Genomic DNA, 23,496 nt, shown 5'->3' on the forward strand with positions numbered 1-23,496 from the left:
ATGTGGCCCAATATGTCTGGAAGGCAGCTGTGCTGTCACGCCAGATTTTCAAATAGTTACCATATTTCCATCACAGACTGTAGTATGACCCATAATGTGCAGATACTCGAAGGAATGTGTGCGACAACTTTGAAGGATGGGTTAAGGTTTGACATTTGCCTTTGTGCTGTGCAAGGCCCTTTTCTAAATGTGTTTTGGGACAGACACAGTGTGGGATATTATCTCTAGAAGGTTGTTCCTGCAGATTGCACTAGCGCCACAGTTGTTTTTTGACTTACCGGGGAATTTTAAGCCACCACCATCCGAGCTACCTCGACGCCAGGAGCCCTCGATTATTGTTGTGTGCCACTTGTTCACGTCGTCCTCTTCCAGAGCATCTGGAGTTAAGTTGCAGATCTCAATGTTGGAAAAATTGTGCAGGAAGTCTTGGAAGGACATCCTAGGGGGTGCAAAAGGATGGGGGTACAGAGAGGATAGGTGTTTGTGATACAAACTTCAGGTGAGATGAGTAGATTTCGGGGTGGGGTGATACATTTCAATAAAATCATATATCAACCACTGAATTATTACAGAGTGAGAGAGTAAAATATATAAAATACACGTTTTTTTCAGTGTTTTAAACAGCAAATGTTACAAGATACATTTTTTTCAGATCTGAGTCAATCATAAAATGTTGGAATGGTTACTCTGATACCAAGTGCCAAGCCAACTTCTACAGTGCAAGACCTCTTGCTCAACTAATGGTATGATACAAGGCCCCACGATCAACATGCCCAACTCCTGATCTGGTGCAAGATCAATCCCCCCACCAGTGCATAAGGATCCTGCTACATTGTTGCATCCAGCCTGCTGCTGTGATGCAAGAACCATGGCTGCACCAATGCATAAGGACCCCCGTGCATCACTGTATCCATATTCCTGAGTCCTGCGGATGTGCTTGATTTTTAGGCAAGTTACTAGAGCTTAAAAACAAGCAAGCAAAAGGCAAAACATACAATGCACAAAAAATCTACCCAGGGCCGGATTTAGGGTGGTGCGACCAGTGCAACCGCACTGGGCGGTGACCTGGAGCGGGGTACTGACCTCAGGGGGGAGGCGCTGTGTTTAGCAATAATGTATGATGTAAAAGGACTTGCTGCAGAGTTCCTTGTGGGCTCAGGTTTCAGGCAACAATAAAAATGTTATACCTCTTGTGAGTATTGTTCTTGCTAGAGAGAGATTTCAGAGTTTTGTCTAGTGGCAGGTTTGACTCGGCATAGAAGGTTAATATGCCTGCTGCAAAGAACAGAACAGTATTGAATGTGGTAGCTGAGTGGATTAGTAGAGCCAGACTTTACCATGCTTTAAAACAAATACAATTTATTTGAAAGAGGGGCTATGGAGAGATGAGGGGCACTTTTGCCGGGTGGAAGTGAGGGGATCCGAGGAGGAGGTCATATGGGGGCAAAAAAAAAAGATTGTCGCACCGGACGCCACTGGTGCTACAGCTGGCCCTAAAACTACCCTTTTTTGGCAGTGGAAAGTGCTTCATTCAGTGACTCCCTTTCAGGGTCTAATGCAAGCAAGAACAAGCATTTGCAATGTAATTGGTCTCACCTTTGGGACCTTATAAGTGTTTAGCCATGCAGTATGTTATAGCACATTACTGTAATGGACTGGGTGCCAGTGATTATAAGTGTGGCAGTAGATTTCGCAGTGAACATGATATTTGAGCTCTTTGGAGTGGTTTGAAGATTAATACATTAAATCATTGATGCATTTTAATTATATTTATAAATAAGTAGAGCCTAAAAAGAAGTTTGTGTATGTGTGTGGGAATTAACATGTATTCCCTGCAGTGTTTGAGGTGCAGCAAACATTTTACAGGAGGCCTTAGACACAATACCTCACAGGTTATGCCAATGGGAGCCTATTTTATGTGGTGCAAGGATCATGAGAAAAAAGACCTCTTAATTTCTCAATAGTAAATAAATTCACATAAACAATTGCCCAAAAATGATCAGCACACACTTGTCTCCAAGCATAGGTGAATTTACTGAAATAATTATTCTCTTGAAGTAAAAACAAATTCAAGAAATGATGTTCTTGGACATATGCGGTGGAATTTTCGATAATCCTTTATTCTTTTAATCTTCAGAATGTAGCCAACGCGTTTCATCCATTCATAGGACTTCTTCAGGGCTCAAGCAAGTATTGTTCTTTTATACTGTCATTTGGTCTCCACATTTTAAAAGTAAGAGAGTCTTGTTCTGCTTAAAAGGTGAGATGAAATGTGCAAAAGTAGCGATATGTCATCGCATGATTTTTGAATTTCAACTGTACTGAATAAAAAAGAATAAACAAAAAAAAAAGGGGTGAGATGAAATGATTTAATGAATCAAGTCCTCCCAAAGCAAGCTATATTCTTATTCTGATTATTCAGGCCAATGTCGGCCCCCGCCTCTGTGAGAAAACAGTCAAGGCAACAATCAGCCCTCCGCCGTCTGGTCTCTGGAAGTAAAATGTGTTGGAGGTGCTCATAAGAAGAGAAAGGCAGGCATTGTTAGAGGAGGGGGCGTGCTCTGGGGACAGATGTGTAATAGGAGAGAGGGGAGAGAGGAGGAGAAATACAACAAGAGAAAGAGAGTGGGCCAATTAAAGTGAGAGAAAAGAGAGCATATGAATGGGGAGAAGTCATGGTTATTATTGCGGTGATGGCTGTGCCCACTGGCGAGGTCATTTAGTGTAAGGAGCTCAGGGCGAGTACAGTGCAACTAGGGCAATTCTCACTTTGATGTCACTGAAACCAGGACAGGTACCAGTGCATGGAAAGCTTCCAGTGCACTGAGCAGTGTGGAGCACCTGTAAACTGCAGAGGAAGAGCCTGGTTAATTATCTGTCCACGTGGAGGCATTTCAATCACCAATGACCTGAACACAGTTTTTGCTTCATTTTGATAGTTTTTTAGGTCGAGCATTAGAGACCTCTTGTACAATTTAGTATATACTTATATATGTATGTACTTTGTGGGCTCTGGAGATCAGCCCTAGGACTTGTCTGCTTCCGCTTAGGGACTTTTTTTCTGTTCAACTGCCTCTATTTAACTGTCTTGATAGAAAACGACCAGTAGAGGTCAGTAAAATACCAGAATTGTTTTCGGCTTGTTCATCTGCCTCTATTTAACTGTCTTGATAGAAAACGACTAGTAGAGGTCAATAAAATACCAGCATTGCTTTCTGCTGAGGGACTTCCTTTTTTAAATTTTTCTGGCAACTGCCTCTATTTAACTTTATTGACAGAAAACGACCAGCAGAGGTCAGTAAAATACCAGAATCACTTTAGCCTTCTCTAGATTCCAGTCCATAGACAATAATATTTTTTTTCAAATCTTAAATTTTCAGTGATATGACCACAGAATGACCTGATTTAAATTAAAAACAGAGCTTTGGACTATACCATTTCCCGCTTAAAGGCAATATTTCACTCCATGTATTCCTATACCTGGTGTGTCATGCAGTTTGGTGCTTACTTTCCCTCCATGTTACAGAAGAGTAGTTGTTTCAGCTTCCAGGCTAATGTGCTGCACAGCTAAATACATATAAGGTCCCAGAGGCGAGACCGATAGTATTGCAAATGCTTGTTTAAATAATTGTCCTCAAGACTGCGCAGGGTCCTTGGAAGATGCTGCTGCAAGAACTGTAAAAGCCTTGAAGGAGAGGAGGCCCTCACCGAGAGCGTCCTTAGCCCCGTGGTGAGGATGGGAGCGGGGAATTTTCAACTTGACCAAAGTAAGGAGGGGAGAGTGGGGCTAAAGGCAACATGGACATCTTGTGAACTGAAAGCAGAACGCGGCCCATGGAGCTAAGAGCAGGGAACATGAGTAGGAAATTTCAAAAACAAATGAGGCAAAAGAAAAAGTAGTGCAGGACACTAAAGTATATGGCCCTCTGTGAAATATTCCATGTAACAGGGCCAGTCTCCAGGGCTTGACCAAAACAGCAAAAAGCAGGACAAATGTAAGCTATCCACCAATTAAAACGAAGCAATGTGGATTAGCACATGAAGGAACCAATCATATGCGATGGGCTTGCTGAATGCCCATACATTAGAGACATTAGTTCTCTTAAATCTCTAACTCAGGAGGTTATACCAACCTGCAGATATTATTGAATTAATTGATTACACTTGATCACCAAAGAGTATGTGAATCTTCCCACGTTTGGAGAAAGTCCATACAGTAGATACACCATGTCTCACAGAGCAACGCATGCGGGCTGACTCTAGGCTTGACTTAAAATGGGTCCTTCTGCCTACGACTGGACTATAAACAACAGACATAACTGGGGTGCAGTGGGAACCTTACACAAGTGGGCGCTAGTGCTACTGCACCTTCTGCACAATGATAACTACGCCCCCGGACAAATGTAAAGTGAGTGCCTCTTAGCTCCTGCGCCTTCTCATGGAACAATAGTATTAGCCAAACTAGGACTTCGAGCACTACCTCCAACTGAATTAAAGCCCTCACTGCTGCTAACGCTAACTTCCTGTGAAGATCCTTTTAATACAGCACCCATCAACCTGAGTGCTGCGCAACCTCTAATTTCCATCAGTGTGAAAGGGTACACTTTCTGCAGGCTGATTACCAGAAGTGTGTGGGACAAGGACACTTCTCATCCTCCTAACAGTCGGTAGATTAAAGTTTACTACAGAGTATCCAGTTTACAGCGATTTCCCTTGGACTCAGGCTATGGAGTTCTTGACAGTGGCATCGTCTTGCATATAGTCCTCTTCAGGGAAAATCAGATCACCAACTCAGCTAAACAGTACACATTTCATAAAGGCAAGATTGTCTCTGTGTATGTCTAGCCCCATCACAACTCTTCACACAATACAGTCACCTGTGACTTCTCATTGACATGGAGTGATCGTCCAAGTCCTTGCAAAGGCTGAGCAATAGGTAGGAAACCCTAGCATGGTTGCTTGCCATACTGAATGTTCTCAAAGAAGGTGCCTTATGTGCAAAGAGATCCTTAGAGGAACCAAACAGAGAAATCTCTGACCCTCTAAACAGATTAAGAATATATGTGACAGATGTGCACTTTTGATTCTCACAGCACTCACTCACTAGAGGACACCGATTGCTTTTAGCTTTTCAAGCCAGGCTCTTAGTAGCATCACCGAGTGCCAGACAACACAGACAATTAAGCCTGCCCTTCCTAAAACAGCCCATGTACATCATAACAAACCATGCACAAGGCACACTGAAGGAATTGTGTTCACGTTTGATGGGAAGAAGCACAACATGACTATGTGGTCAACTCCTACAACCTATAAAGGTCTCATACACAGAACCATTTTCATGCATAATCAATTTACGTGTTGAGGCTTTCACTAAGAAATGCCTTTGTACCAACAAGAGACTGGCTCCTGGGAAAGTAGGCACCTGCTCATTCACCAGCTCTTCCTGACACCCTAGTGTTGACACCTCACACTGTCAAAAGGACACTGTATTTACACTCCTAGTCATTTCCATTACAATGCACTGTTATCAAATATGTCAACTGAACAGTTTCAACCACACCAAACAGAGAGGAGTTCCCAGAATGCATCAGACTGCTAAATAAAACCACAAGTTTGAAAACATGTCTCTTGACAACATGCAGGTAAGTGGCACCCTTGCTATATCCTGAATACATCTGCTCGCACCTTAGAAGTCTTCTCAAAAAGGTTATGCTCTCTTCGAGTTCTGCTCATTTATGGACTCCATCTTGGTCCATCTTCCTTACAAGCATCTACTCTATTCTCCATGAGCTCATGCAGGAAATCCATCTTTGTACGTCTTCTGTAAAGGGCATACTTTCTTCTCGCTCAGTTTCACCTAAAGGACTATGGGCCTCATGTAGGTAGCATACCAGTTACCACTTCTAAAATACCGAACGATACCGAATCGGTATTTTAGAAGTGGTAACTGGTATGTAGGTAATGAGTCGGTATTTTTTACCGAATCGTTACTAGTCGGTAATTACCGAATCGGTATTTACCGATTCGGTAATGAGGCATACCTTCCCATTGAGGGGAAGGTATGCCTCATTACCGAATCGGTAAATACCGATTCGGTAATGGGGGGAACACATACAAGGGTGGCAGGGTGTCACATTGACACCCTGTTGCACCCCTGATTCGGCCATGTGTGCACATGTGGCACACATACATGCCCTAAGGGCATGTATGTATGCCACATTGCACACTGCTACGCGCGTAAAAATGCATTTACACATACATTCATTATTTACCACCAACTATAAGTTGGTGGTAAATACCGACTCTTAAACACACACACACACTCCCCCTACATCTTGATTTTGCTTTCGGAATTTACCGAATCGGTAAAATTACCGAATCGGAAAAGTTACCGATTCGGTAACATTACCGATTCGGTATTTTTACCGAATCGGTAATTTTACCGATTCGGTAAATTCCGAAAGCAAAATTTGTACCCCTACATACCAATGGCCAAAATACCGGTCGGTAACGGTATAATTACCGAAAATCGGCCGTTACCGACCGGTATTTGGCTACCTACATGAGGCCCATATCTTTAAATACTTTTTATAGAAATCCAAACACCCTGCTTCATCCGCTAAAATCAAGGATTCTATAATTTATTGTCAACAGCTTCTCTTGCGAAGAAACTCCATCTTTGTAAGTCTTCCATTAAAGGGCAGGTTCTCTTCTTGTTTGTATTCACTTAAGGACAAACTCCACTTTGGTAAATCTTCCAAGGACATAATCTCTTTTCGTTAGGATTCACTTAAGGACAAACTCCCTCTTAGTATGTCTTCCATTAAAGGGCATACTCTCTTTTCATTTGGATTCATTTAAGGACAAACTCAGTCTTTAGCCTTAAGGACATATACATCTTACTAAATCTATTCCTCAATGTCATAATTAATTGTCAGTCAGCAATACTCAATAGCTCCTTCTTTGTACATATTTCTTATAAGTACATTGTGTTTAACACTAAATAAGGGCAAACCCTGGCAGAACCCCTTTCAGTTGGACACACGGGAAGCAGGACTTACTAGGCCCACCCGTGGTGGCTGAGGCCTTTACTCCTGATGTACCAGGGCTTGACCAAGCATGTATCCTGCTCAACTGGGCCAAGTACCCCTTACGCACCTGACTCTCAGTTAGGTAGCATTGAGCGAGCAGCCAAGGCTCCTTTAGACAGAAGTACAGATACAGGTTAGTGAACACGACTCATAAATCAACGTGCAAGCAGTGCGTACAATAGATCAATGTCCAGTCAAATATTTGTTTCTAGATAAAAAGGAGTATTTTAATTATAATTGTACATGTGTAAAGGTAAATGAAACTCGAAAGCCATAACACAATTCCCCTTGAGGTCAGGGCTCTAGTAGTTGTCAGGCCACTCCCTGCACCGCTAACTTTAATGCAAGGGGTTCAATGTTATGCCCCATTCCCAGCTGCACACATCCAGGGGCATGTAAACTATTAGGTCGTGCTCAAGAGTTCTCCCCTCTGACTCCTTTCAGAAGTACAGTCACAAGTGTGCACAGGGTCACAGTACCAACCACAGTATGGCCCCCAAGCCTCAAGTGCCCACTTCATAGCTTACCTGCTCCAGCGGTATGGAGCCCCTCAGTGGCACAGCAAAGTCCTGCTCCAGATCAGGAAAGCTGGACTCTGTGTGGTCACAAGCATTAGCACCCGGTAGGTGCAGGCTCTCTCCTCCCAGCCATACTAGCTATTAGGGTTGTTCCCACTCCGGTATAGCATGGTAAGTCACACTTTCCTTTACAGGGGGATGTTGATCTCCATGCTCCGGCAGGGCTCTCGTGATGTCCTTTGATAGTCAGGCTTCCTTCGGTGTAGTTTGCAGTATGCAGGCTGGCCCCTGCCTTGGTCAAAGCGGCAGTTTCTCAGTCTGGGGCAGCGGCTCTTACCCTTGGACTCAGCCTCTCTGGCGGCCTCTTCTGGAATACATGGTCACTGCCACGCTACTCATAAGTCTGGTCATGCTGACCTTGCTTGATGTTCATGTTTGCCCCCTCTCTGGCACATGGGGACACCCATCTCAAGGCCGTTCAGGCCTACCGTCCTCCACACAACCTTCTCTCCTCGACTTAGCCCACGGTGGCCCCTTCTGGCACAAGGGGGTCACCAGATCAATTGAGCACATGAGCTATGGCCCAAAATGTGCAAGAAGGGATTCCTCACACAGGGAATCCGCACAATAGGGCTTCCCCCGGACCTTGCTCCATCCAGCTCTCTCCTCTTCCTCACAAGGCACAATGGTCTTGGTGAGCAGGCGGGCACTGGTGCTCATGCTCCAGGGCAGGTTGTGTTGGTTTCCCTGGGTGACGTCCCTTCACCTAGCAGGGAGGCTAGCGGGACTGAGCCTGTAGTCCTGGTTACAGAAGTCTTGCTCAGCTTCTCCTCTTCATGCAGCCCATCTGGATGCTCAGCATATGACAATGTTTGGGGTCTTAAACTTCCTTACTTATAGTTCTTTCCTAGAAACAGAATGTAATTTAGTGTGTGGGTCTTTGAAGTTTTATGTTGGATTTCTGTTTGTTTGAAATGGACATCTTTCCCCTTTCTTCTTGCTCCTGAAGGATGTCTGTCACAGAAGGCAGGACTCCAAAGAAGATGAACCCACAAAAAGATTCATAGAGGTGGTCAGAGTTCACACTTGGATGTCAGCCACAGTGATATGAGCATAAAAAGGTTGATCCAGCGTTCCCAGCCCTCCTCTTTGATTCCATTATCAGACCCATTCCTCCAAGCCCCTTCCTTGTGATCTATCTTTGAATCAATGAACCTTTTGAAATGCGCAGGGAGCCTGGCTGTCTCACCCCCAGAGCATGTCCCTCCCAGCTTACAGGAATGCAGCAATACACAAATCTATTTGGGGGATTCCTCTAATCCTTGTGTTTTCCACCATGCGAGCGTGGGCTTCTTAAAACAGAACCCAATGTCCTCCATGTAATTTACTAGTGCAGGCACAATTGCAGTCAGTGTAAATTCATAACACACTTACTGCACAGCACTGTTATCGTCATGTATTATGCCACCACAAGCATAGTTACATGCAGCAAACGCATTCCGTCTGCACACACTGTTCAGTACTGCAGCCTTTCTTTATTACACCAGAGTGTGTTATTCAAAGAAACACACACTGTCAGCATGCACACATTTACCCTGTGTGCACTGTACCACACTTCACCCTTTGTATAGTGTGCTTAATGTGAGCACAGATTCACTCAACACGTTTCCATCATGCATGCCCTTCCACATCTACTTGATGTAGACCAGGGGGTGAGTTAAGCACACAGCAGCTGAACCTTAGATTTAAAGGGGGAGTGAGCCTGTAGCCATCCCTCCAGAGACACAGGGTAAAAAGGTTCTGTTCACTACTACTGATCACTTTTCAGTTTGCTGCTACCACCGTGCTTGTGCTGCTCAACTCCTGGTAAAGGTGGTAATCTTCCCCCACTATGAGGGCAGCGCTTTGACTGCCCCTCCGGGTCTAACAAGACTGCGTTCTGTGAGACAGGCCTATGCCATGACCCACATGAATGATCTGTGTTCTCCTATGACAAAAAAATCAGGATTATGGATCCAGGCAACGGTACAGCTGGGTGCTCAGTGCAGGGGTACATGTCTCTTACCATGCAGAGGAGTTTTCCGTCAAAACAACCCCTATCTTTATACGTTCTCCCTACAAGTATGTAATATATTCTATTCTCATTCAGATTTTCAAACTCACGGATTCACAAAGATAAACGTACACGTTGGTGGAAGTTTACATTTGTGTGCTATTCATAAGGTATTTTACCAGTAGTTTCTTTCAGACTGCGGAGTCTCTGTACATAAAAAGATAGGACTACCTATCTTTTTATGTGCAGAGACTCTGCAGTTGAAAAGATACTACTAGTGAAATAGTTTTGTGAATAGCAAATAATCGTAAACACAAAAGTGTAAGCTTACCTTTGTGAACAAGGCCCTCAGTGTTTAGAAGTGTTCCATAAACAACTTATACTCTGCTCAGTCAGCTTTACTGAAGAGCAAGCTGCATGTTTTTTTTAAACTCTTTTTATTAAACATCATAACAAATTGCACAGCTATGCAAAGAAGCAATAACATAAGATAGAAAAGATATACAGGTAGACTGTTCTTAGCAGATTGGTACAACATAAATGCATCACTCAAGCACCCCACCCTCAATGCCCACACGGTCAGGCAAGCTATCTATCTATCCTCAATGTTAAAACTCATCCTTTTCATCGACAACCGTTTTATCCCCTCAATGTCCACACGGCCAGGCAAGCTAGCTATCTATCCTCTATGTTAAAACACATCCTTTTCATCAACGACGGTTTTATCCATGTCGGCAACCCACTCCCTGACCTTTGGTGTGTCACCCACGCCCCATTTTTGTGTAATATTTTGTTTAGCTATGGCCCACCCCAGTGAGGCCCACTCCTTCTCAGTCTGGGTGAGGTCAGTGGCTTCCCATATATTTAAGAGGCAAAGCTTTGGGGTGATTGTCAATTTTTTCCTCCCGGCGCGCTCCAATTGGTCTGTAATTTTTTTTCAGTATATTTGGACCACTGGGCACATCCAAATAATATGAAAGAAAGTTCCCTCCTGGCAACAATGTCTGAGGAAAGAGGGATCCGGTCTCCTACCCATTTTGACCAGGACTCCAGCGGCCAAGTAAACTCGATGTAGGACTTTCAGTTTGATGAGCCGCAGTCTCATAGGGATAGCTACCTCCCGTGGGTAGGCCAGAGCGTCTCGCTAATCCTACTCCTCTAACACTCCCAGGTCCGCCTCCCATTGTTGCCGCAGGCGCACTAGGAGATCAGGTTGGTTGTTAATCAATTTTTATACGTTAGGGATATGGCCTTCCTGACCATAGTGTCAAGTATCAATCTATCTTCTAACGGGGAAGCCTCAGGAATTTGGACCCCCCCTGGTATAGCTGATTTGAGTGCGTGGCAAATTTGCAAACATCTATACGCTTCGGTTGACGCAAGGTCATACTCTTTTTGTAATTCTGTGAATAAGATCAGTCCCTTAGAGTTCCACATGTCCCCCATGGTTGAAATCCCAATCAGGTCCCACTCCTAGTCACCCCAACTGCTCGGGCTCCCAGAGAGGATTTGCGCGTGTGATTTTATTGTGCCATCCCAATTTTTTAATAAACGCATGGCAAGTTTCGATTGTATGTGCCGTCAGGCCGGTAAAGCCCAGTTTCCTGGGGTAAGTGTATAGCGCCCTATGGTATCCACACATAAGCCACCAATCTGTGTGGAAATTCGGATCTCTCCAATCTCCATGCACCCAACGATTGATCGCCACCAGGTGGGACGGCGAATATTATGACCTAAGGTCTGGCAGCGCGATTCCCCTGCCGTACCATCCCATCGTTAGTTTCTGTAGGGCTCTACGTGGTGCCCGACCATCCCACAAAAAGGTGCGCACTTCCCTGTCAATATTAGAAAAGTAAGCGTCAGGGATTCTACACGGAGTATTTTGTAGCGCGTAAAGGAAACAAGGTAGCACCAGCATTTTGAAAAGGGCCACTCAGCCCAGGAGTGTCCAAAGGAGGGATCACCAACAGATAACATACGCTCGAAAGCGCCTCAAGGGTCCTAGTAAGTTTACCTCATGAAAATGAGTGGGGTCTAGCGTAATGTAGATTCCTAGATAACGAAAGCCCTCTGAGGCCACAGGGATGTCGTATTCCTTTGGTACACAAGGTTGGGGGCCCGCAGTAGGTATATTTGCGACTTAGACCAATTGATCATATAACCAGAGTGATCACCGAATATTCCGAAAATATGGAGAATATGATGGAGAGTGATTGTTGGAGAGGCCATATATAACAATATGTCATCCGCTTATAGCGAAATCCTATCTTCATCATCCTCAGTCCATTTGAGTCCCCGTATGAGGGGATCTTCTCGCACCCATACCGCCAAGGGTTCTAGCACTAGTGCAAATATTAAGGGAGACAGAGGGCACCCTTGCCGTGTTCCCCTTCCCAGCTGAAACTGTCTGGAAGTATGTTTATTTACTACCACTAGGGCAATCAGGCTAGAGTAGAGTAGTTTGATCCACTTTGTGAAATTGGGTCCAAATCCCATTCTCTCTGGACCGCAAGCATATAGTCCCATTTAGTGGTGTCGAAGGCCATTGTGCTGTCCAGGGACAGCAAAGCTGCATCTTCTTCAATCGTGTGGTGTCTACCCAGTACACCTAGGGGGCGTCTCACATTCAGAGCGGTATTACGGCCAGGCATAAATCCGGACTGATCCGAGTGTATCAACCCTGTGATCAGTGGAATGGGTCTATTGGCTAATAGTTTAGCCAGTATCTCAGCTTCTGTCGTAAGAAGGGAGATAGGTCTATAACCCTTGCAATCATTGGCTGGTTTGCCCGGCTTCTGTATGACTACAATCATAGCTAGTCGGATCTCTGCTGGTAGCAGCCCTTTTTCGTAGCTTTCTATATACATCTGGTGAAGATAGGGTGCGTACTTGGAAGCAACTGGCTTGAAAAATTCAATTGGGAGCCCATTGGGTCCTATAGCTTTATCCAAGCTTATGTCACGTATGGCGTGCTGGATTTATTCATTAGTGAGATCCGCTTCAAGGGATTCTCTCTCCTCGGTCGAGAAGCGATTGACACTCATAGTAGAGAGGAGTTCCTGCGCTGCATGCAGTGGGACCGTCGCCGCCGAGGTATATACCGAATCAAAGTATGTGGCAAATGCCTTAACAATTTTGTGGTGGTCAGTAAATTCTTCTCCTGTGGACCCCTGCAACGGGTGCACCCACCTCGACGCCTGTTCTTTTCTTTCCAGCCAGGCCAATAGCTTACCAGTTCTCTCCCCATGCTCATAGATCTAGGTTGCCTTCTGCCTTGCCTTAGCTGCTTCTGTAAGCAGTTGTTTATAAGGTCTTAACCGCCAATAATTGCTGAGCCTTAGAGTCAGGGGACTGTGCCAAGACTTTCGACCCACTCAGGATTTCTACTTCAAGTTGGTCGATGCGTTTTGTCAATTCCTTCTTATGACCGACCATCAGGGCGAGTGCTCTGCCGCTGATTACTGCCTCAATCATGCCCCATAGGATTTGCGCGAAGGATACAGAGCCGTCGTTTTCTTTGAAGTATAGTTTGGTGTCTTTAATGAGTGCCACCCTGATATGGGGTATTTTAAGAGCCTCGGGTTGATGGTTAGGGTCGTACACCTGGGTTGGGGATTCACCGTCATCTTAGAAAGTATAGGGGAATGATCCAAAATACCTCGGGCCAAGCAGCGGGCCTCACTGAATTCTGTTAGATCCTCAGCGAGTGTGAGCATGTAGCCTAATCTTAATTGGCTGTTATGTGCCCCCAAGTGAAAAGTGAATTGCGTAGTGGTAGGATTGATGTGTGGTCAAATGTCTGCCAGTCCTAGAGCCGTGAGAAACCCCACCAACTTTGACCCAGAGCCAGAGTCTCTTCGTGGAGGCAATCAGTCAAGTGCGCCATCGACAGCAAGGTTTTAAGTCACGCCCCCAATGCAAGTGTGCCAATTGGGAGGTCTTGCAGAGTGGATTGTTGCAACGCGGGGGGGACATAAACAGAGAGCACATTAAGTGTACTCCCCTCCCAGGAGGCCGATACTGCCACAAACCTGCCCTGCTCGTCAGACTATGTTTTCTTAACCATATAGGGGAAATTCCTATGTAGGAGCACACCTACCCCTCGAGAGGCAGATGTAAACCCAGCATGCGCTATCACCTGATAACCCCACCTTTTCAGGGCTTTGCACGTATTGCCAATTAAGTGGGTTTCTTGCAATAGGATGATATCGGGGGCTTGCCTCTTTATGTATTGAAGGACTATTCCACGCTTGAGTTCATCCCCAGGTCTATTTACATTCCATGAAAGGAACTTAAGTTCCGGGCTTGATCCCATTAATAACTGTGTAGGCGTAAGCTGTGTGTGCTAGCTGCTGGGATGAATACATGTTATGGACTGAGAGAAGACTGGGGAGGCAAATCCTGTATTCACGTGTGCGGTCGCTTAGTGCCCCAATGTGAGAGTCTAGCATCAAGTTGTGATCCTCTATAAATGTTACATTGCTGTGCTGAACAAAAAATACTAAACTTACATCTAAACACCCCACCCTGAACTCCATCCACCCCTCTCCCGGCCTCCCTGCAAAACGGAACCCATCGCCCACCCAACCCTAAATTAGGGTAAACATGGCTCCACCCATCCCTCCATCCCCTCCCCATGAAATCGTGTGTTAAGCCTCAGGAGTGTATACAAACAACAAGGTATACTCATTACAGTCCTTGAACATCATGCGCGTTTGTTGGTGGAGCCTTGCTTCATTCGACCCAGAGGCCAGGCCATATTATCCACTAATACCGTGTGTGATCAATGTCTATCACAGTCCAACTCGGCCCCCAGATGTAAAGTCAACTCGGCTGGATATCAAAGCAGTAAGCTGTAAGTCAAGTTCTGGATCGAACTGCCAGGGCAGCCACAAGGGCCACCCATCTTGTGTTGATCTTCCAGTTTCCGGGCGGGATTTTGTCAATGCTATGTCTTCTTCCCTCGTCTCTCCAGTCGCTGCAGTGATCCCTTCTCACCTTCTCTCCACCAGCCATTGAGCCAGTCAATCGCAATGCGGGGTCTGTGAAGAACCAGCTCTTTCTGTTGTCTTTTATACAAGGTTTCGCCAGGAACATGGCATACTTGATTGCTCTGTCCCTTAAGACTTTTTTAACCTCCAAGAAGGATCGTCTTTGTTTTTGAACCTTGGCGGTAAAGTTGGGAAAAATCGTGAACATGTTGTTTTTGTACTTGAGTGGGGGGGCACACCGAGCCATCTGGAGAATGTGATCTCGGTCTCGAAAGTTGAACACCCTCGCCAGGATAGGCTGAGGGGGCGCCCCTGGCCAGGCCTGCACCCGGGGATGTGGTGAGCTCTCGCAATAGAGAAGCAGTTAGAGAGATGTTTAGGCTGTAGGTGCTTGGTCACAAGATCTTCTATGAAGATGTCCACTGCTGGCCCCTCTGCCCTTTCTGGCACCCCAAGAATGCGAGCATTATTATGCCGCGATCCCCCATCGTAATCGTCGAGTTGTGTCACAAGGAGCTCAGTGTGATGTTGTAATTCAGAGATTAGTTTTTTTTCCAGATTGAAGCATCACTGACCATTTCTTGTGTGACATTTTCCACTTCCTTTACACAAGAGTCCATATTACGCAGGTCCACTTTAAGCAAGGATATATCTGTAGCGACCACATCTCTGCGACCCTCCAGGAATGTGCGCCCGTCAGTGATGGCAACCAGAACGTCTTGAAGTGTGGGTGGCTCCTGAGCACCAGCCCTGTGTTGACTGTCTTGGTCTGAGGCCACACTAGGCTGTTCCTTTTCTTGTGTCTTCTACCATGCAAATTTGTTGATCTTTTGCTGGTGCGCACCATGGCTTCCCTTTGCCGTCCCCATTGTGGAGGCTACAGCAAGGACTCCTGCTGCCTACCGCGGCAAGAACCACGTGGTCTGTCAGCTTCCCCCCTCACTGCTGACACTGCTATTAGAGGGCCTTCAGGGCCTATTTGTCAAAACAAGGCACTCCAGTGCCTAGTCTGTGCTGCCGGTGGAAGAGTGACCCCAATTGATGCTCCGCTACAGGGGTAGTGTTTAGTGGCGGCCTCGCGTGGTCACAGGCTTCTTGATTAGCCCCTGTCACTCCCCCCGGGGCGCAGCTTGCGATTGAGGGGGGACCCCTTCAATGCCGATAAAACAGCCGACTGGCGGTTCACCTCTAGTCAGAGGCACAATGGTCGGTGTCACTGGTCAGGCCCTATGTGCATTGAAGAGCTGCCCACTCCTCTGCTCCTTTTCCAATATAAAGGGAGATCGAATTAACAGCAGTCTTCACCTCCGCTGTTGGGAGTGCCCTGTGCAAGGCCTCGGGTACCGAAAGCACTCAGTCTCCTCTCCACTAGGGGAACGTATGTCAATAGAGCCAGGCCACTCTAAGCATGTCCTATTTCACTTGTGGTTCAGAGCGGACCGAGTTATGCCTCCCCTCAGCATTTTATTTGTGATCAGGGGGTCCGTTCTAGCCCCTGACTGTCTGTATCCTGCCTTGCTCTTTGCTGTGGGGATGGGAAGCCAGCACACTGCCCGAGCCGACAGCCGATCGCGCCTTACCTCAATCCAGGGCTCTTCAATTATATCTGCTCCCGTCGCCAGTCGTTTGGGCCTCCCGCCAGTAGCTGTCTTCACGCTCCGTCACCGGAGCTGAAAATGTCAAGGTTGTGTGCCCGGGCCCACCGTCATGCATCCAGGCGCACAATAACTGGAGTCTGCCACTGTTCTGCCTCTGCAGGCTGCAATGCAGTCAAGAGCTCTGTAGAGCTTCAAATCGCCATCGGGACCCCAGAAATCACTCCTCGCCGCTTTAGTGACCTCCCTTGTGGTATATTTACCTCCAGTGGCCGGATATTTAAGAGGATATGTTAGGGGATAGAGGACACCGGGGTCAGAGCCGCGCTAAAGAGCGACCATTTTCTCTGGCAGTTGGCCACGCTCCCACAAACTGCATGTAAATTTCCTAGAATGACAGCCGTTATTCTCATTCAGCTTCACTTAAGGACTTCATCTTTAAACATCTTTCTTAAAAAGGGTATGTACCATTTTCGTTCAGCATCACTTTAGGACAAAGGGCCTGACTTAGATGTTGGCGGATCAGGTCCTACCGCCGCTTTTTTGACGATCTTCCCGCCCTCCAACTTGGTAGTCTGCAGCCTGTTGGCAGGTCCCTGGATGAAGGAACACCACAGTCCAGCAGAGCTGATTATGATGTGCCTTTCCGTCTTGGTAACTGTGGCAGGAATCTTTCCTACTTTGACTTGGTGAAATCTAAGGAAATAAGGTAAAAACATACATTCTTTCCTGCTTCCTGCCTTTATTTCTGACTTTTAACTCATCCAGGTCCTTCCTATGCTGCCTCGACTCCACCACAATGCTAATCGACTCCGTTGTCAACAAGATCAAAGGTAAGCTACTTGTACAATTGTCCTACTATGTATTGTGTGTTAACAACTGCTGTAGCCTGGTGTATTTCTGCATTGTTCTTACATGCAATATTTATTCTTAGGTGTAATGAAGTACGGTTCAGTAAGGTAAAGTGAACATACCTGTATTGACACTTAAAAAAAGTATTTGTTGCTGATCAAGCATGGCGATGGACGCATAGGCTCAGAGCTCCCACTGCCACTGGGCCCCTTGAGCCTCCCTTGCTTTTTCATCAGCCCGATCTGGCCTGCAGCTGCACCAGAGCCTCTACTACTTCAGTGTGTGGGGAAAAGAGCACCGGTGAGATTCACCGACATTCCGGAACCTTCGTCCAGCTACTGCTGTGGAGGTCGCATGCCCCCGAGCCTCCCCTGTACTGTTGTGGTCCAGTGGACGAGCTGCTGAGGCTCCCTAAGTCTCTTGGACCCTCTGCCTTACTGCCGTGGCGGCGTCCACTGGATCCACTACCACCATCTTGCTCTAGATTGCCTGGATTGCCTCAATACCTGGGGAGGGGCCCTGACCAGAGCCGCTCCCCGCGGCCGCCACCATGCCCCCCCAAGTAACTTTGAGCCTCCTGCCTGAACTGTGGTCCCCCCTTCTGGCCCTCAGCTGCACGACCGAGCCACGTGGCCACAGTGGGGGTTGACCTGGTGGCGTGACCAGGATCATGCTTGGGGACCACCAATGAAGTACTGTGCCCTACTGTTTCACGACCTCCTGCTGCGGAGCCTGCCCTGACGGAGGGACGCCCTGGTAAGGGTCTGCTCTTTCTACCTCCTCACAACCACTGAACCGGCCAGCTTTGCCCCCGCATCTGCACAGGATCCCGGCTGTGCTCTAGTTCAGCCCTTGATACCTTTGACCAGGACTCACCTGGCAATTAAGCTCTGATGCCTGCTGTGCTCTCCCCCCGGATTCCCGCTATGTGCCGATCCTGGTGGGTGCTGGGGCCCCCCTATTCTTCCTGCATTTGAGCATGGCCTACGACTGTCTATCCTCTGCTGCATTTCTGAGGCTCGCCCCTCCTGCACCCAAGGGGGCTCCCTCTGCTCTGCTCATCTCCAGCACCCAACCACCGGCTGCAAATCGCTGATACCCGGCTTGCGCTGCCCTGCGCAGTGGACTTGCCAGACATGCCCCGAGGTAAGGCTGCGAAAGACAGTTCGGTGGTCTCCCTCTGGGCCAAATCAGCTGTCACAGACATGGGCACAAAGAAAGAGTCAACCCGCAAACCCTCACTTCGTCCCCTCCCCTTCCCATAATGCAAGACTACATGGAAATGTTCCTCTCTGACATACACCAGCAGATAGGCTTCCTAAAGATGGACTTCAAGAGCTGCCTAAATGAACTGCGCAAAGATGTTGCAGCAGTGGGAGACAGGGTTGACAACCTGGATCACACAGTAGACTCCTGTGCCAAGGACCAGGAAGCCCTGTAGAAGAGGGTTAATGCATTAGAGAAGCAACATCTCCAGGCCAAGCAGGAGGACCTGGAAAATCAGGGGCGATGCAACAGCCTACGCATCAAGGGAGTCCCTCGGGGAGCGGAGGGAGAGGGCATCATGTCCTTCACGAGGTACCTCTTGACACCCATCCGTGGGGGCCGGAGGCTGGTCCCCTGGTCTTGGATAGAGCCCATCGAGTCTGATCTGCCCCGAGGCACCCAGATGCCCCCCTAGATATACTCACCAGGGTTCACTTCTTCTATGTCAAAGAAACCGCCCTTCGGGGAGCAAGGGGAAAAGCGGATCTGGTGTTCTGTGCCACACCATACAGATTTGTCAAGATCTCTCCCCCCGACCCTGCAGAAGAGGTGGGATTTTAAGCCAATAAGTGAACATTTGCACAACCTGGATATCAAGCACCAGTGGGCCCATCCCTTCAGATTGCTCTTTACATGGACTGGGAGGCAATGTATGGTCCACTCTCTCTCAGAGGCAAGGTCCCTCTTAGGCCTCCCTGGGACCCTGAGGGGGGCATATCCTCTTCCTCCTCTTCCTCCTCCACGCACCTGGACTCCTGGCAGTCCAAATGGTGCACGGTCCAGTGGAAGGGTTGCTCCCGCAGCGCCAAACCCATCTCAAGCCATGCAATCGGTGAAGGCAGACATAATTGCACGCCTGCAGAAAATGAATACAGAACAGACGCATTCCTCGGTTGATGAGACTTGACCCACACACCAGCACCTGCCTCCCTGTAATAAGCCACTGTTCTACCAGATCTCCAGCTCTGAGCACAGCAGCTCACCAAGCAGGAACCAGGGCCTGGAGCCTGAACTATTATTCTGTATTATTTGTTGTTTTTCCCTTGCTCTCACTTTGTTCACAGGATCGATTAACTAATAATCCACTGAGGGTTTCACCTCTGGTCCTGGTACATTCTCCCTAACCCCTCTTGAAGTGGTTCCCATGGTTGGTCCCTGTTGGCCCTGTTAACCGCTTCCCACGCACCTGTGTGCCCTTTCAGTTCTCTCGTGGTCCCCTCTCCGTTTCAGCACTCATGTTCCCCCTTGTGCCGCATGGGGGAGCCCATTCTCGGCAGCCCCTGCCCAACAGGCTGTTTCTCGCACCACGCCCCACTCATTGACCATTAGTCCATCCCTATGACCACCACAGATGGCCTCAAACTGATCTGCCTCAAAGTTGGCGGGCTTAACTTCCCTAACAAATGGCGGCAAGTGTGGCTCAAACTTTTACAACATGATCCTGACATTATGTTCTTACAGGAGACCCACCTTCTTCACGTGGACTGTCCCCGCATAGCCCTCCCCAAATACCCGCACCTACACTGGGCCTACACAACCACTAAAACTCTGGGGGGCATATTTACGGGGAAGTGGAGGGGCGCAGCGTTACCCTCCTCGGCTTAACACCGAGCTCTGCCACTTCTGAAACGCAGGGCTGCACCGTATTTACAAGGATACGGTGCAGCCCTGTCTTTCCCCCTGTGCTGGCGCTAATTTAGCCACCTAGCGACAACACAGACACTCATGCACCATAGTGCATGGGTGTCTGCGTTGCAGGGCAAGATTGTTTATGTGCAGGAAGGTATCTCTTCCTGCACAAAAAGAATCTTTAATTAGTGTTTTGTAACTAATCTGTGTGCTGCTCAATGCAGCACATATACAAGTCACAAAACGTCATTTTTTTTAATGATTTTTTTTTTGTGCAGGAGGGGACACCTTCCTGCACATAAACAATCAATAGCGTTTTGCTGTTTCAATTTGTGCTGCACATCGCAGCACGCATGGAAGCAGCAAAAGCGAGGAGAAATTAAACATTGTTCCTTGTTGCGCCAGGGTAATACCAGGTTTCCCTGGTCGTAATTTTGGCGCTGACCCATATTTACTCTATCCTTGTAAATATGGGGCAGCAGCAAAATAAATAGGTGTTGCGGTGGAACGCCTACCAAAACACTCATAACCAATATCAGATGATTACTACTTGATTATTTTAGGCATCCACCCCTTGTCCCGAGCTTCAATGACCCATGCAGACTGGTATATAGTACGTCACATGACTGGTGCAGCTAAGCAGCTTATAGCGCAGTCCTGGCGCTCCCCGCCGGCCCCCTCTACCGCATCCTAGTTCACACAACTCTGGCACACCATTGCGCTGGAGCAGCTGACACACAAGCTGACCCACACAGATAACAAATTCCAATGTCTCTGGTCAACCCTCGTCCAATACACATCTCGCCTGGAATACTTATAATTCCAACTCTCCAGGCTACAGGTACTACACCTCTTGGATGACTCAGTATAGAGCCCCTACCCAGCGGACTCGGTTGGTCATGCTCAGCATATTACCGCTCCGTAAGAAGTGCTCCCCCTCCACTATTTCACACAACTACAGGCCTTGAGGGACCTACAGGGGACCTCCAGCTCCTCCCCACCCACCACTGAATCCCTTTTTCCCTGTTATCCACTCCTGGTTTGTTCCCCCTGCCTTCCAACAGTCTCCCTCCGTTTGGTACCAAATGCACCTGGACTATCGCTTTGATGGAGTAGTTGGGACCGCCACGGGACAGTGATAGTACCGCCAAGATCTAAATCTGGACCAAAGTCTATCTTTGTACCTCATCACTACAAGGGGTTCTCTATTCTACATTAATTTAAGGACATACGCAATCTCTGTCTGTCTTTCCCAAATGGCATACTATTGAGTAATACAGCTGAAATGTATGGACCAAAACCATTTTTGTAAATCTACATTTTACTGGTGTATACTATTCTCATTCAGTTTACCTCAAGCCCCATTTGAACATTTTTACTAAAAATGTATACCATTTTCCTGTTCAACCTTTAATAACAACAAACTCCATCTTTGTATGTTGTAAACACTTAAAACACACACACATCGACTGTCTGTAAGGTACCAGAGAGCATTGGTAGCCCAGGAACATCTTCTCTGCAAGAACAATTTTGTGAAAGACTCCCATACAGGTTATTTCCTGTTGCTTTGACCCTTGGAGTGTGGCTTACCATGATGTCACATTCTCTAATTGCACAGCTGATTATAAGCTCATAGTTTCTGCTTTGCAATTTACACTTTCAGGAATAATTATTGCTTTGTACACCTACTCTAACTAAAAAAAATTGCTATATGGAAATAACCTCTTGTTTTACCTTTAAGGGCACATAAAAGTCCATAAATCAACAATAACAATGGAAGGTGGAATCCGAAAATAATACAGGATTTTCTGAATATTAGGCTGACCTTTTAGCATAAGATACAAAATTTATCACCGAATCACTGCGGGCCTGATTCAAAAGTAGCTTACACTTATGTGTAAGTTTATGATCTTTTGCAGATCACAAAGCAATTTTGCAGGTTGCATCTTTACAACTGCCTATCTTTTTATGTGCCAAGTCTACGCCATGAGTGCGGAGACTCCACCATAGTAAAGATACTACTCATAAAATGTCTTAGTGACTAGCAAAAAATAATAAACCTACACAACAGTGTAAGTTAACATCTTTTGCAATTCACAAAGCAATTACATCAGTAGAATCTTTATCACGCCCTATCATTTTATGTAAGGAGTCTCCACCACAAATGTGGACAGTCTGCAGTCGTAAAGACAGTAGTCGTCAAATTCCTTTGATAAACTGCAAAAAATCGTAAACTTACACAAAAGTGTAAGTTTACCTTTGTAAATAAGGCCTATAGAGTGTAAGTTACTACTACTAATTTTTTTTATAATAGTACACCCAGCACTACACATGGCCAACCAGTGGTACTGTAACACCCTCCCAAAGATAATAATGGAGGTAGAGACTTTCTGTAATGTTTTAGTTTAAGTACATTTATATAGCAGTAACTTACACTCAGGGGCTGATTCCGATCCGGGTCGGAAAGCACTCCGACCGAGCCGAATCCGGAGTGTTTTCCAACCGAGCCGGAGTCCTGCAGTCCGACCGAGCGAGTACGATGCGGCCGTATGCTGCTGGACTCGGTTCGGTCGGACTCCCATAGAAGTCAATGGGAGCAGGGCATATGACGCGTACATGGGCTCCCATTGACTGAATGGGTACGTCGCGGACAAGTGCGCCCCCTACAGTAGGTACGAGTGAGTGCTATCCGCACCGTACATGCAGGTGTTGGGGAGACCCATGGGTCTCCCCCTGTGTCCGAGTCGTAGGGCTGCGGGTGACAGGGGGTCCGACACGGACCCCCAAAGGCAACCACCCGGACGATTTGCGAGCCGGACACTCCGGCTCGCACAGGCTGTCCGACGCGTGCATCGTACTGGCTCGGTCGTGAATCGCATCCATTGCACGCCATGGTTAGCTTACGACTGAGACGTACAGAGCGGTTCGGACCCGGAAACGACTCGGTCGGTGAATTTCATGTAGCTCGCATCGTACTTGCTCGCTCATACAGCTGTACGAGTCATACGGAAAAAACGCGTACGGCTCGTAGTTTTTCCGGCCAGATCACATTCGGTGCCCTTCCGACCCGGATCGGAATCGGCCCCTCAGAGTTTGTGAATACCAGAAAGTAGTAAACATATTCAAAAATGTAATTTACCTTTGTGAATCAGGACCTCAAAGTTGACTAAAGAAAGGCTTAAAATGATCTTTCACACTTATGCCTCAGTCACATGGGTGGATTTTTCTGCAGAAGTTCTTGGAGTTCAGAAGGTTGTTTAGTGTCAGATACTAATACATCACCTGGTGCTCACTGAGGAAGAACTTATTGTTAATCGGTCTGCAAGCACCCAGCTATCGTCCACAATCTCTATTCTTAGCCTACGTATAACATTTACTCCAAAGCAGTAGCTGTCAACCTTGGGTAGGAGGAACCCTGGACGTCCAAAACACCTACTCATTATGTCCTTAATTATTTAGAATAATAAATATTATTTTCATAAATAAGCAGGATGTAATGTT

The 23,496-nt window shown here is 46.9% G+C and overlaps 1 protein-coding gene across 1 annotated transcript in view; it reads right to left on the bottom strand.

Annotated features, from left to right (window-relative positions):
* LOC146813820 (calpain-1 catalytic subunit-like) overlaps positions 1–23,496 on the bottom strand; it is a 494,946-nt gene that overhangs the window by 217,584 nt on the left and 253,866 nt on the right. Inside the window, exon 9 of the mRNA XM_085610274.1 lies at positions 279–439. Coding sequence (XP_085466400.1) covers positions 279–439 — 161 coding nt within the window. The remainder of the gene's footprint in view (positions 1–278; positions 440–23,496) is intronic.

This window comes from Triturus cristatus, chromosome 6, assembly GCF_964204655.1.
Source record: "Triturus cristatus chromosome 6, aTriCri1.1, whole genome shotgun sequence".
NCBI classification, from domain to species: Eukaryota; Metazoa; Chordata; class Amphibia; order Caudata; family Salamandridae; genus Triturus; species Triturus cristatus.